Here is a 14,209-nt window from a genome sequence, read left to right as displayed (position 1 = left end):
TTGTTTCTTAGATTTTTACAAAGACTGTCATGAAACTTCCTGAGCATTCGCTACTAATGCAGGCAATAGGATTGACAACTTTGAACTAAAATGATCGAACATGTCAGCACACAAGGAGACAATGTGTGTTAATTATTCTAAATTTAAGTGTTTTCCAAAACTGAAAGAGTAACAGTGACCTTCTTGCTACCACGATGTCAACACACGATTTGCAACGACCAAACGAAACATTGCTGTAGAAAACCTAGTTTAAACGTTTACAGCCATTTTAGCATTCGCTCACCAAGTGTTCAATAACTGGCAGAGTTTTGCAAATTTGCTGGGGTAGAATAGTCTATAAGTCTATGTTATGTTATGTAGTCACACCTGAGCTGTCCTTGTACCTACTATTGACTGACTGGCAATGTGTTAGAATGGGCTTGCAAGTTACTTTCAATCTTTGGGGGAAGACGAATGCCCTAAAGTAATCTGGGATAGTTTTGGAGACTAAGGAAATAAGAATGAAATTGCTGAATTGTACTGTTTCTTCTTGAGTCAGGCTCTAAAAATTCGGACAGTATTGAAGCTCTGGAGTCAAACTCGTTCACACTAACTTCATTGTTTGAACTGGTGTCCACAAGAAACTAGAATGCAGTATAAATTGCAAATTGTATAGTTACTTTCTGAACTCCAAACTGGAGAATCTCAATGAAAGTGAATGAAGGAATTGTGCGAAACAGATTTTCTGCCTTTTTAATCACTGAGCTCAAAAGTATTTACAAACCAGATCTGACCTCACTGAAAATAATGTGCACAAGAAACTGTCTGTCTCATCATTGGCAAAAGTTTTCTTTTGAAGAATTTACAGATGCTGTTGAAGTCTGCAAAACTGATCGTTATGGACATGGATAAGTTATGGATGAAAAATTGTGTACAATCAAAGAAGTCATGTCATCTCCTAAATTTCAAGACTGTACAATTGCTAATGAGAAATACCTCAAGATTTTCAAGATGACAAAGCCAAATAGATGTGTAAACTTCAAGAATTTGAATAAAATCAGTTCTTACCTACTTTCCCTTTCATGTAGCAATGCATACACTGAAAGGGTAGTTTTGTTAATGAATTGCACCAGCAAGATGAGAGTAATTGACTGGACATGGACACAGTGAAAACCAAACGACAGAGTTACTGCAGTTTTGAAAATGCTGAGTTCAAAACCAAGTTTCCAGTATTCCTCAACAATAAGATGCTATTAGAGGCCGCCATGCCGGGGGGAAAAAAATACAAGAAGTAGACAATAATTGAAGGTTCATGCAATGCTTTCTATGAAATATTTTTTAATTGAGGTTTTGTCCTCATTTTTAGCTGTAGTAAGAAGGACTTGGCCTCTTTTTTCAGTTCCCTGTGATGGCCACCCTGTGTGTAACACCCCAATGGCAATGTCACTGGGACCTGACACCCTTTTGTTTAGAGACTATCTGCCCAGCCGTGTAGGGAGTGGATGGATGGGGAGACACCTTTAGCTGGGTGAGTGGGGTGGGGGAGGGGGACGGACACCGCACAGCGGAGGAATATTGACCTAGGATTTTAAACTGCATCAGGGATGTAACACAGTGCCATTACCAAGAGATCTGCTGCTTGTGCCTTTAGGTCTCCTGCATGAATAGGCCTTTCCCCTCCATAGTACTAAGCTGCTCTTACATCCCTTGAGAGCACCAAGGAGCAGGCACTGGCAGAAACCTGGGAAAGGAGGGAGCCCCCAGTAATATCTCCTGGGTCAAGAGAGGGGGAGGTACTCTCAGAATGGCAAAGCTGGCAGATGGGAGCAGCTGAGAGCACCCTGGGAAATGTGGACACTTGTTTCCCTGTAAAATACTTACCGTTTTTAGCGAGCTTGGAAATTAATAGAACTGGTGGATGGTATGTTTCCGCTCCTAGATCACTTCTTGTCCCGTTTTGCAGTGTCCTTGGAAACGTCACAGATTCCGCGTGGTATTGGCTCCATGTCTGCAAAATGTAACCAAAATGTGTGGGGGTGCTCAGACCCTTGGCTTGCTCACCCTGCGTCTCACAGGCTAAGGCCCAGCGTTTGCTTTGAGACAGCTGCACTCTAGCCTAGTTTCCTTTCTGTGACAAATAAACTTTGCTTTTAAATAATCCTAATGACTGGAAAGCACTGCTGGTTTTTTGCACTGACCGCTGGCTATGGGGCACATGGGGCAGGCTGCCCCAGCCAGAAGCAAACTGACATTAAGGAAGTCAGGAGCAAAAGGGAAGAATAAGCTTGCACCCCTAGTCAGAGGGGATGGAGTTGCTGTCTCTCCCTTCTTGGAAAGGAGCTGCCCTAATGCAGTCTGGGCACAGAAGAGCCCAGCACCCACAGGGGCGGAGCTACGGTTGCATACAATTCATCCCCTCCAGCAAAGCGTCTCTCAAACATTCACCCTAAGGGAAAGGAGTACTTGTGGCACCTTAGAGACTAACCAATTTATTTGAGCATAAGCTTTCGTGAGCTACAGCTAGGGGTTTCCCTTTCACAGTTCCCATAGCACTGGTGATTCAACACCACCTGTTCACCTTCAGGGGCCACCAGAAACCTGTAGCTACATGGCGGGGGTCATTTAATTTGGGGCATCAGCTCACCTCCCTGCACTTAAAGGGTGATAGCTGGCTAGCTTTGAGAGCCCCAACACTATCTGGCCTTGATGAAGCCAGCAGATAGCGCCTCTTTTGGCAGGTGGCTTTGGTGAGGGTGGCTTGGCCTCCTTCACAGGATAGGAAGAGAGGCTTTGCCAGACTGGATCAGCTCAGAAGGTCGCTCCAGCCCAGTAGCCACCATCAGCTGCCTCAGTAGAAGCTGCCCTGCAGGAGCACAGGGACAGTGGAGGAGCTATCTGGCCTGCTCTTCAGCTGGGACTGGGGCACATGAAGCCATCCTACCACATTTGTCTTCAGCAAGCTGGTAGCTCCCCATGGCATTCTAGATCTGAGCAGCCCAGAGAGCCAGGAAGACAACAGAATCAACCCGGGGGCATCACGGAAAGGGTCATTTAACTGGGGTCTGGTTAAATGGATTTTTTTTTTTTTTTTTACTGTATTGTAAGATGGGCATATTTCATACTTCCCTGCTCTTGGGCAGTGGCTCTGATTAGGTTCTCAGGAATTGGAGAGCAAAATATTTTTGCACTTTGGGCGATGCAAATACATAATGCAAAAGCATTTTCATCACCACGTTCATCCGCTTCACAATATACTGGGGCTTCCCATTTTTATATGCAAAAGTCCCAAGGGAGTTGTGCATGTCAGAAAAGCCTGCACATGGTGACAAATGTGGTGTGTGTGTGTAGGAGAGGGGAGGGTGGCGGGGAAGAGCAGGGGGGAAGGAATGTAGGGTCATGGATTTCATGGGTAGACCAGTAATCTGGGATTAATGCACAGGAGGAAGAGCAGAGTGGGGACAAGAGGAGTCACTGTTAAGAGACAGACCCCCGTGGCGCACGGTCCTGCACTCAGAACACTAGAGGCACAGGGGACTTCGGCTCAAATCCAGTGGCACCGTAAATTGTGACAAACCGATTGCAGTGGCCGTACACTGGTTATAAAGGGGGGAGGCGTGAGTCATTAAGTAGCATCGTCCTGGCTGGTATGGGAAAGGAGTGTAATTTACAAGATGAAGGAGTAGCATGAAAAGGAATTAGCATAAGGCAGCACACCCACTTCCTAATGGAACAGTGCCTGTTCTTGGCCTGTCCTTTCAGTATGTAGGCTGCACGCATTTAACACAGCCATCGATTGCCACGGGTATGCAAGTGACATGACTTTGCCATTTACACCCATTTTGAGGTGTAACTGTTGGCACCATTTACATCACCGCCTCATTTGGCCCAAAGGCTTCCATGGGAGTCACTGCTGCTTACTCCAGGCTGCAGTCTTCTGCTTGGGGCTTGGAACGCGCACACACTAATGCGTCTCGTTTTGTGACAGACACATCAGCGGAACCTCCGCGCTGTGCTTTGTAACCCAAACACTGTCCATTCAGATCAACAGGCCCAGCGGTGGCTGTGCAGGGAGCACCAGGCCACTAGGCTCCATGCATTCGTCACCCCCCAGGTCAGAATGCCGCAACTCACGCTAGCTGAGGTTGAATGTACCCAATACATGGAAGCTACCACTAAATTATTACAAAGCCGGCCACTTAAAGAGCAATAAGGCCAGCATGAAGGTGTTTCACATCAGCGCGCTCCAGCTTCCAGTGGCTGCCAGATTGTTTCTGGACTGACTTCAAAACCTGTGTCCTAATTTACAGGGCCAATAACAGGCGAGGACCTGGCTGTCCCACAGACCCTGATCCATCCGTGGATTGACCAAGGCCACTTTGCTTCTCAGGGATACTGCCCACTTACAAGCACCAGGTTCGGACAACCCAGGTGCAGAGTGAAAGTTCTCAGCAGCAGATCCCAAAGCTGATCCCAGAGGAGACCAGACTGATTCCAAACTCAGCTCCTTGCCCCTCAATGGCATCTCCTCCCATGGAGACCTGGCAGAAGAGACAACTGTCTGGGAACGTGGTGGGCAGGTCATGCGGCAGCTCATGGCACCCTAGTGTTAGAGCAACTAAAAAGCCAGGAATTAGCACAGGGATGCTACATCAACGCATTAATAGATGGATGGGTTCCACATCCCCAAAACCTGAACTGCAAACTCCTTCTCAAATCCCCAACACACCCAGGGGCCTGTGACCCTCATTACTAAGGGGTAGCAAAGCACTCAGCTGACTGACATGTCCCAAGTGATTGAAACATATAGCCATCCCAATCTTGAATATCTGAGTGGATTTGCTATAGGATACAAAGCCACTTACCACCTAAAATCCAAATCAAGTCAGTCCGATTAAAACCATATGACAGCTGTTCTGTGTCCTGTACGTTTGAAGGGGTCAGGCCAGCTCTTCAGCAGACAGGAGTTCACATCCCAAGTGGCACCCATGCCGGCTGTTTCACTGGAGACACAAAAGACTGAATGAACATGGAGTAGTTCGAGCTTCAGGTCAGATTTCACCCAGTGCACTGCCACTGACTATACTGTATGTTTGGTGGACAGTGGATTTTTAATTATTATTTGAAAGAAGCTGAAAGAGATTCTGCTTTACTTTCTCCCTCTTCTTTCAGACTTCAGTGACTGTTCTGTACACATTTTAGAAATCTTTTTTTAAATGTGTCTCACATACACGGATCAGAGGAAGTTAGTGTCCCACCACTAATTGGAAGTGACTAGAATCTTCTCCCATGGGCAAGTGATTACAGAATTGCCCATTATGGGTGAGACTTTTTTTTTGTTTGCTTGGTTTTGAATATTTTTGAGTTTTGGCCTATCCCCCCATCCCCCTGAATGTTTTTCATGAATTGTTGTTATTCAGCACGTTCTAATTTGGGGGACAGGGCGGTGTACACTTCCTTCCAAGCACATAGTTCTGGCTGTTAGACAAACAATATTAAGACAGAATTGACCAGTGATCTACTCTGATCTAGTTCAGCATCGAGACAGATTTAGGCCCTCTCTCTACAAAATTATATAGGAATCCATGCATTAAATTTCAGCATAGAGTGAATTTTTATACCTGAGTTATCAGTCCTTTAAAATAGGAAGTTAAAATGGAAAGCTGCAGAACGAGAGAAACCAAATATAATACCAGTCCTGCAATTGCTGCAGTTGTAAAACATTACAAATGAGTTCACTGTTTCTGCCATAAAGTGTATTTTGCATGCTTCTCCACTCCTCTGCAAAGCTTCCATCAGAGGGCTATCATGTGCCCAGTTCGCAAATTACTGAAATGATTACATATAACTCTACAAAAGACGGACAAATGTCCTTAATGTGATGCACAGCATTAATCTTTCACAAACACTGTGTCAGACTAGTGAGATGTTCATCCTATCTTACATATGCAAAAGTGTACACTTATGGGATATGTAAGGCATTTTTATTTTTACAACATATCTTTTTAATGCCGAAAAATAACAGCCACTATTAATTTTCACTTTAAATGCAATCTGAATATCATTGCAGACAAAGCATACAAAGATCACCTACAGACATGGTTAGGTACACAGGTCATAAGACGTGCCAGTTAAAGATTACTGCTTTATTCTTACATTTGGGTCGGACTGACATCGCTTTTTGACATTTAATCATTTTAGCAAATAACCATGCCATTAAACAAAGGCAAACACACATATATACCACAACACACAAACTTATCAAAACTTAAAATTTGTACAATTTACTCTGACAAACAGAAACAGGCGTGTTCTCTAGTAAGCGAACCAAACAAATTTGTCCAAAAGAACCTCTCTGTCCACACAATTTACCTTGTTCTGAAAAAAAATTACAGATGTTCTTAATAAAAAGGCACATTTGGCAGCTACTAAAACTGGCATGCATCTGGCACAGGACTTCCTCCCCCGCCCCCCTTCAACCTTTCAGTCATCTGGTGCATGACATCATGTTTGTTTGTTACAGAGTCAAATGCAACCTTATCCTTTGTTCACTTGATTTTGCAGCAATTGGCTACTTAATGCACAATTTTTCATTAAAGGCAAAAGAGAAATTTGCTCACAGTTGACAGAAAAATGCACTTTAAGGTGTTGGTTTTTGTTTTGTTTTTTTTTTTTAATGGAAAATAAGGCATGAAATTTACAAACCAAATTACAAGGTGCTTTTGGCTTTGTAAGTGTATTGGGCCATATGTTTCTTTCCTTAACTAATAGCGCTAAGATGACTGCAGCCCACATATCAAACACCATTGAAATGACCATTCAAAGGGTGACATAGGGTGTGCAAAGAGAAAGACCTAAGAAGCTGCCATTTTTCTTTCTGCTTTAAAAATGCATTTTTCAGCAAGACCCTCCCTGATCGCTGACACCAGTATGAATTTTGAGAGGGAAACCAAAGTGTGATTTTTACATACCACAGGCCAAGTACACTGATCCCAGCAACTCAGTATTAAGGAACATTGTTATGAAAACAGACATTGATGAATGAGGGGGAGTTTTCCTCGTGGAGTCTCAATGCACGACCGCTACGAACATGGAAGGCTGCGTACGAGATGTGCTATGCTAGGATAAGACAACACCACGAGCAGAAAGAACTGGCATTTCTATCGCCAAGCATTAGCTCTGCTACAGGAACTGTGGCAGAGCCGGTTCATCTGAATAGCCCTAGTGGTACAAAAGAAACACTTCCCTGAATACAGGAAAATAGAACATCTTTCAAAAGAACACAAAGGGCCTGATCCACAGCCTGCTAAAGACAATGGAAAGACTCCCACTAATTTCAGTAAGTTTTGGATAGGGTCCCAACTGAGTGATACTGGAGTTTACTGGTAAGAAAAGCCTGATTTAAGATTCGGTCTGCATAAAAGCAACAAACGATACAACAGAAATTATGATAAACAAACGCGCGAGAGTGTAAAGGCATAATCTGATTTGTGTTGGGGGCACAGACCTCTCAGTTTCTTTTTTAAAAAATGATGGTTAAGCAAGAATTTAGAAACAAATGCAAGAGAGAACACACAAAGTGGTTTCAGTTTATGGGAGCATTCTCAATGATTTCATGGTATTGATTCTGAAGCAAGGACAAAATTCTCTCCAAACAGACACTGCAAAATCATGCCTGGGTTGTTGAGTACCATGACGACAGTAATTCCTTGCCTAACAACCACGTGTTAAATAATTTTTCCTTGCACTTTATTTCAAGTTAAACTTATAATGAAGTTTTCGGCATCTGAAAAGCTAACATTTACAAACTACGCATGGAGAACTTTTCTTTTTAACACCCAGTTTTCACTTCTGGGGAAAAAAAGAAAAAGATTGGATTTCTCTTTATCCTATACTGCTGCACTACACTCTAAATCAGAGAGACTTTAGGGAGAGACTTTAAACATTGCTCAAATATTGCACTTTCATGTCTCATTAATGGACTTAATTTCTCCTATGCCCCTGCCCCATGCAAGCACCCAATAGCTGAAAACCAATACTCTGCAACAGTACAGTTCTGACTTGTGAGCAGTGTCAGACTTTAAATCTGGGGTCGGCAGTAAGACAGAAATCCATTTAGCTAGTTGTTGGCTTAACATGTTTCATTATTCCATGCTATTATTCAAGATCATTTTATCAACAATCTGGCAATATGAACAATAAAAATGATGCCATTTTCCCTGCCAGTATTCAGGGATATTTGCTCTAACCCCCATAATCAGTAACCAATGCAAACTTGTCCAAATGTGAAATTCTTCCATTTTATAAAAAAAAAGTTATTTCTTGAAAATACAAATAAAATTGACAAGTTCTGAGAGAGGCCAGTGGCTCAGCAGTTGTGTTCAACGTTCTCCTCCTAGACACAGGGATCTGATTTCTGGTACTGGGTTTTCACACTTTGAGGTTCAGGCAGCACATTGGAGGTGTGCCGTACGCTGGTAAATAGTGGATGAGTGAGCAGGTGTTGCTGAGCTCCGAAGGAATTTAATCTAGGTTTTTATATGATCCTCATCACCAGAGAGTCTAATCAACTTCTACAGATTTTTATCCTCAACCCCACTGTAAAGTAGGGAGGTATTAGCAGTATTTTGCAAATGGGGAACTGAGGCACAGAGAATATTAAATGACTTGCCTTAGTGCACACAGGAAGGCTGGGGCTGGGCCAGGAACCGAACACAGGTCCGCGCCACACCACTGTAGTGCCCTATCCACTAGGCCATTCTACCTATCTAGCCTGCCTTGGTGATGACAGGGACCATGGTTTTGGGTGTAGAGGACAAGCGATGTGGGTTCTGAACATCTGACTAACATTGGAGAGCTCCCTGGCTTTCTCCTGGAAAGTCAGCAACTTCTAAGACATTGCACCAAGGGTATTCATTACTCTTGGTTAGATTTGAAGAACTGGGAACTTCACTTACATTTCTTGTAGGATAGGATTATATAAAGTACATATGTAAGAATGTCCTCCTCTGAAGCCAAGTTTATAAATCTTAGTTATAAAGGAAAAAGGTACATTTTTTGGTGGGGGAGGGGGCAGGAAAACATGTTTCAAAATAGAAATGTTAAAGATATACACAAAGATACAACTGACAAATTCTCAACGTTTGGCTATGACAAAATATGCTGCTTAATGCTGATGAAATCAAAACACTTTCTGAAATGTAAAGACCAAACTGTAGTATCATGGTGCATATTCCACTACTCTAATGGCATTGTAGAAAGTTACTAAAATAATAGATTTCCATCATGATTCACTCTACTAAAACTGTCTCTAAGGACATGGTGTTCTGGGTTGCTGAAATGTATTTTGATTTTATCCAACAGGAAACATGATATAATTTTACTACGACCCATGAGTCTTAATAAAGATGAGATACTGCACACTTCACAAACATTATGGTAGAGGAGATTAATAAAGCTTCTTTTCTTCAATAACTGGCATGCATTACTGTCACAGTATTGGTTAGAATCAGAAGAGTAGTACACAGGTTTATGGATAATCCATGTCATGATATTTATGCAGATAAATGTTCTGTCATGTACATTTCTGACATAGTAAAGAGCTACTGTAAAGATTAATAATTTTTAAGACAGTTTGAAATTCTATAACAAACTACATACATGTCTTGGAAATTTAAAAACCATGTACAGTAATTCACTTTGAGAATAACCCAGCTTTGTCATTCTAACTACACTTTGTTTCACATGCCAAAACCTGATTTCTCTTTAGACTGTTCTTTATTACTAAAATACATATACTGAATGATGAAAAAATGTGTACCACAATATGTGCTTTTATCCCCTTATCAGTGTTTTTAACTGAAAAACTGAATTGTACATTTGTCCATGTAATAATTTAACGTATGTCAGCCAAACAAATGTGTATCTTTATTTCAATTAAATTAAAAACAATATGCAAGCATATTTATGCAACATTCACTATATACACATGATTTATGCAAATGCAAGGCAATTCTACGTATGCTGATTAATCTATGGTTAGTAAAACATGACAATAACTATGGAAGATGGCCAGTGAGTGCCCCTTTTCACAAGTGACTGTTTTCATGGCATGATTAAAGAAGAATAGTTACAAGCCATGAAATGGATTATCAGTAAACCTTAACAAGAATGTGATATAACCTAGCATAGATTAACAGTCTTCTAAATGTAGTAGAATATTTCAGACAATAGTGCTGTTTTTTTAAATTTTGTTGTCATTTTAATGACATAAGACTTTAATCTGCTCTGTTTAAAGAAAGCATTAATTACCCATTATGCTTCCTGGCAATAGTTTCTTTTTCAACTGGCACCATAATATTTAATAAAATAATAATAAAGTACCTCTTTGGTGAAGCCTAGGTACCCATACTATTCACTGTAACAATCTGTAAACAGGACCGCAATACAGTGCTATGCCTTAGTTCTAACATGGTTAGGTACCACAGATCTTCCTCACAGTCCTTTTCATGATTTTAGGAGAGTATTTTAAAGCAGGGAGTAAAGTAAAAAGGAAATTAAGAAGGATATAAAGTTCCCTGTTTTGAGATTTTTAAAAAAGTGCATAATGTTTTCATTCTAATAACTGTGTTACTGTATAGAACTGATGGATACAAGACTATATTTTCCATTCCCGTACTGGACATTAGAGATCATTACACAAAACACGGTCTCCGCTTATTGGCCAGAAAAGTCCCTTGAGTCAGTTTTCTGGTACAATCAGTTGTCCACTTTCTTTAGAACAGCATCCTGCATAGTACAATAGGAACAGCGAGTTGATCAGCTGATCACGTCTGCTGCTGCAATTCCGTTTCTGTACACTGCATTCCCAACCTAGCACAGGGTTTCATGCGTGGAGTATGCATCCAAACTCCTTGGCGCCAGCAGGTTCAGTGCATCCATTGCCAGCAACAGACGTAGTGCCAAGAAAATGCAACTCCCAGCACAAAGTACAATTCAGGAGGAGTGGGCGTTCTCCAACAAGGGTGGTCCGTCTCGGTGCATCGATGGATGGGTGTGCTCCCGTTTGTAAGTTTTTGGAGGAAGCTTTGGGATATGTTGAGAAGTGCTTTGTCGTGGAGGGACAGGTGGCCCCTCAACAGAATGGAGGTCCACGTCCTGCGGTATCAAAGGAGGGGAGGGCAGATGCCTCCGTGCTACATGTGGAGAAGGTGTTTGAGGGGGTGGGGGAGTAAATGGGGAGGGACTGTTTGGGAAAAAGGTATTGCCAAGTTCACTTTTTCTACCTAAGGGCGGTGGCTGGAGGTGTAGTGGTGAACTAGAGAAAACATCAGGAGTTCGCACAGGTTCTCGTGGTGGTAATACAGGAGGGCTTTCAGGAGGATCAGATATGGAGGTCCGGTCTGGCACGGAGTATCTTGGCGAATAGACTTTTGATGTTGGTTGTCGAGGAGGAATTGCTGGTGGACTGTCCAGATGCGCAGAAGTAATCTGAAGTATACAAACATTTAATTCAAGGGTTATCATCTGTATTATGATAGCCCCAATGCCTCAATCAGGATCAGGGCCCTGGTTGTGCTACATGTTATATGAATATGTTCAAAGACTCAATCCCTGCCTCAACACACTTAATGTCCAATTAAAGACAAGACACAGCCAACAAGTGTTAAACAATCGGAGGGGGCAGGGGAGAGAGGACCCAGGCTGAGAGAGAATGAAGATACAGGGCAGTGGGGGACAGGGGAGGAAGTACTGGAGGCTGCAGGAGGCATAGTGGTCTTGTGCTGCAGAGTTTCTAAGCTGATACCAGCTCAGCTGGGGCACCTCTTGTAGCAAGAGACCCAGGAATGAGTAAAATCCAAAGGCTTTTACCCTCTGGAGAATGAGAGGGAAGAGAGAGGCAGATACTGTCTAATAGGAAAGGGAATGAATGATGTTCTGCCCTGAAGAAAGAATAAAGGGTGGGATCTTCAAAATTACCTACGTGACTCAGAAGCACGAGTCCCCCCGACAGCCAACGGAACTATAGCATACCGTACGCCATTGCCAGCTAAGGGCATTATAGAATACTGTATGACAAAATCAGAAAGGCTAAGGCACAAAATAAGTTACATCTAGCAAGGGACATAAAAGGCAATGAGAAGAGGTTCTTTAAATACATCAGGAGCAAAAGAAAGGAAAGCATAAGTCCTCTATTTAGCGGGAGAGGAGAACTAATAACCGATGGTATCAAGAAAGTTGAAGCGTTTTATGCTTATTTTACTTCAGGCGTCACTAAAAGGGTTAATGATGACCAGATACTCAACACAATTAATACTGACAACAAGAGGGAAGGAATGCAAGTCAAAAGAGGGAAAGAATGGGTTAGGTAACCTCCTAGGGAATCTGTTCCCTGGCAGTTAGGAAGTTTTCCTAATGTCCAACCTTAAACCTCCTTTGCTGCAATTTAAGCCCGTTGCTGCTTGTCCTATCCCCAGAGGTTAAGGAGAACCATTTATCACCCTCCTCGTTGTCACAATCTTTTATGTACTTGAAGACTTATCATTTCCCTCCCCTTTCTCCTCTCCAGACAAAACAAGCCCAATTTTTTCAGTCTTTCTTCATAGGTCAGGTTTTCTAGACCTTTGATCATTTTTGTTGATCTTCTCTGGACTTTCTCCATTTTGTCCACCTCTTTCCTGAAGTGTGGTGCCCAGAATTGGACACAATACTCCAGCTGAGGCCTTGTCAGTGCCGAATAAAGAGGAAGAATTACTTCTCATGTTTTGCTTACAATACTCCTGCTAACACATCCCACAATGAGGTTAGGTTTTTTTGTAACAGTGTTACACAGTTGACCCATATTTAGTTTGTGATCCACTATAACACCCAGATCCTTTTCTGCAGTACTCCTTCCTAGGCAGTTATTTCCCATTTTGTATTTGTCCAACTGATTATTCCTTCCTAAGTGGAGTACTTTGCGTTCATCCATATTGAATTTCATCCTGAATGCCCACACATTTCTCACCTTTGAAGGCGATGATTCTGCTGGGGCAGACTCTGGTCGTCTCCGTGGAGGAACAGGAGGAGGACCAGAAGTTTCATCAGAGATTTTGGTAAAGCTTATGGACGACACAGATGCAGATCCTGATGGATATTTAAAAACAAAAACCTTCAACATGATGTACTTTATCTGCCCTTTATTTGTTCTGATTGCTTTTAATGACTACTTAATTAGCAACAATTTGCTTTTACTGAAATACGAATGCAAGGGAGATAATTCAGCACATCATCATCATGTCTTTGTCTTGCTCATAAAAGAACAGCTGTAAAGTATGGAGATACTTTAGTTTTACATAAGGAAGCTACCTACGAAATATAGAGTCTTCTAGTTCTGGCTCCAGAACAACTTGCATTGCTATGTTATGGTCCTCTCTCTGGCTCTCTGTCAACTTCTCCTTCCTCTGAACTCTCACTACCAAAAAATACAGGTGATGGCTGGAGGTGCTGGCGTAACTCCAGCATTGTAAGGGTAGATGTGACCCTGCAACCTATGGGGCGTCTCAGTGATGCAGAAACATCTTATTTTATGGGAGGCAGTGTGACTCAGTGGACAGGACAGCCCAGCAGACAGGGCACTGGAATGGAACTCAGAGGAGATCTGGGTTCTATTCCCAGCTCTGAAATTGGCCAGCTGAATGGCTTTTGCCGTGGGCAAGTCACTTCACCTCCCTGTGCTCCTGTTATATTAAGCTGAAAATGGGGCTGGTGATATTTCTCCCCTTTGTAAAGTATTCTGAGGTATACTGATGAAAACTGCTCTAAAACTAGGTATTAATAATAATAAGTGCACTACAGAATGACTAGCCATCTTTGCCTGGTAATGAATGAACAGTGAGAGAGGGAACTGATGTATGTGTGTGTCTAGGAATAACTGATGGAGGGGGGAATTGTGTGAAAATATTATTCAATTTCATGCAAACTTTATGTTTTTTAACTCTACATTTTTCTTGAGAACATTTAGGCAGGTCTGGTATCATAATACTTCTAAGCTCTTATCGAGTGCAGTGGTTCTCAACCTTTCTAGACTACTGTACCTGTTTCAGGAGTCTGATTTGTCTTGCGTAACAAGTTTCACCTCCACTTAAAAACTACTTGCTTACAAAATCACATAAAAATACAAATACATCACAGCAAACTATTACTGAAAAACTGTTTACTTTTTCATTTTGTCTGTATGAAATTTTAGTTTGTA

At 42.1% G+C, this 14,209-nt stretch overlaps 1 protein-coding gene and 1 long non-coding RNA gene across 2 annotated transcripts in view; both read right to left on the bottom strand.

Annotated features, from left to right (window-relative positions):
* Window positions 1–4,968, bottom strand: part of LOC141985541 (uncharacterized) — a 38,502-nt gene extending 33,534 nt beyond the window's left edge. Inside the window, exons 1-2 of the long non-coding RNA XR_012638955.1 lie at window positions 4,842–4,968; window positions 1,861–1,987 (exon numbers count right to left, since the gene is read on the bottom strand). This is a non-coding gene — a long non-coding RNA (uncharacterized LOC141985541). The remainder of the gene's footprint in view (window positions 1–1,860; window positions 1,988–4,841) is intronic.
* A 1,660-nt stretch (window positions 4,969–6,628) lies between these two features.
* The window catches only part of SOS1 (SOS Ras/Rac guanine nucleotide exchange factor 1), a 93,171-nt gene continuing 85,590 nt past the window's right edge, over window positions 6,629–14,209 (bottom strand). Inside the window, exons 21-22 of the mRNA XM_074949761.1 lie at window positions 12,983–13,101; window positions 6,629–11,466 (exon numbers count right to left, since the gene is read on the bottom strand). Of these exons, the coding sequence (XP_074805862.1) occupies window positions 10,972–11,466; window positions 12,983–13,101 (614 nt within the window). The 3' untranslated portion in view covers window positions 6,629–10,971. The remainder of the gene's footprint in view (window positions 11,467–12,982; window positions 13,102–14,209) is intronic.

The sequence above is a fragment of the Natator depressus genome, chromosome 3 (genome assembly GCF_965152275.1).
Source record: "Natator depressus isolate rNatDep1 chromosome 3, rNatDep2.hap1, whole genome shotgun sequence".
Classification (NCBI taxonomy): Eukaryota; Metazoa; Chordata; order Testudines; family Cheloniidae; genus Natator; species Natator depressus.
Note: the sequence above shows the minus strand (reverse complement) of the source record. Positions and strands in the feature narration are given on the sequence as shown.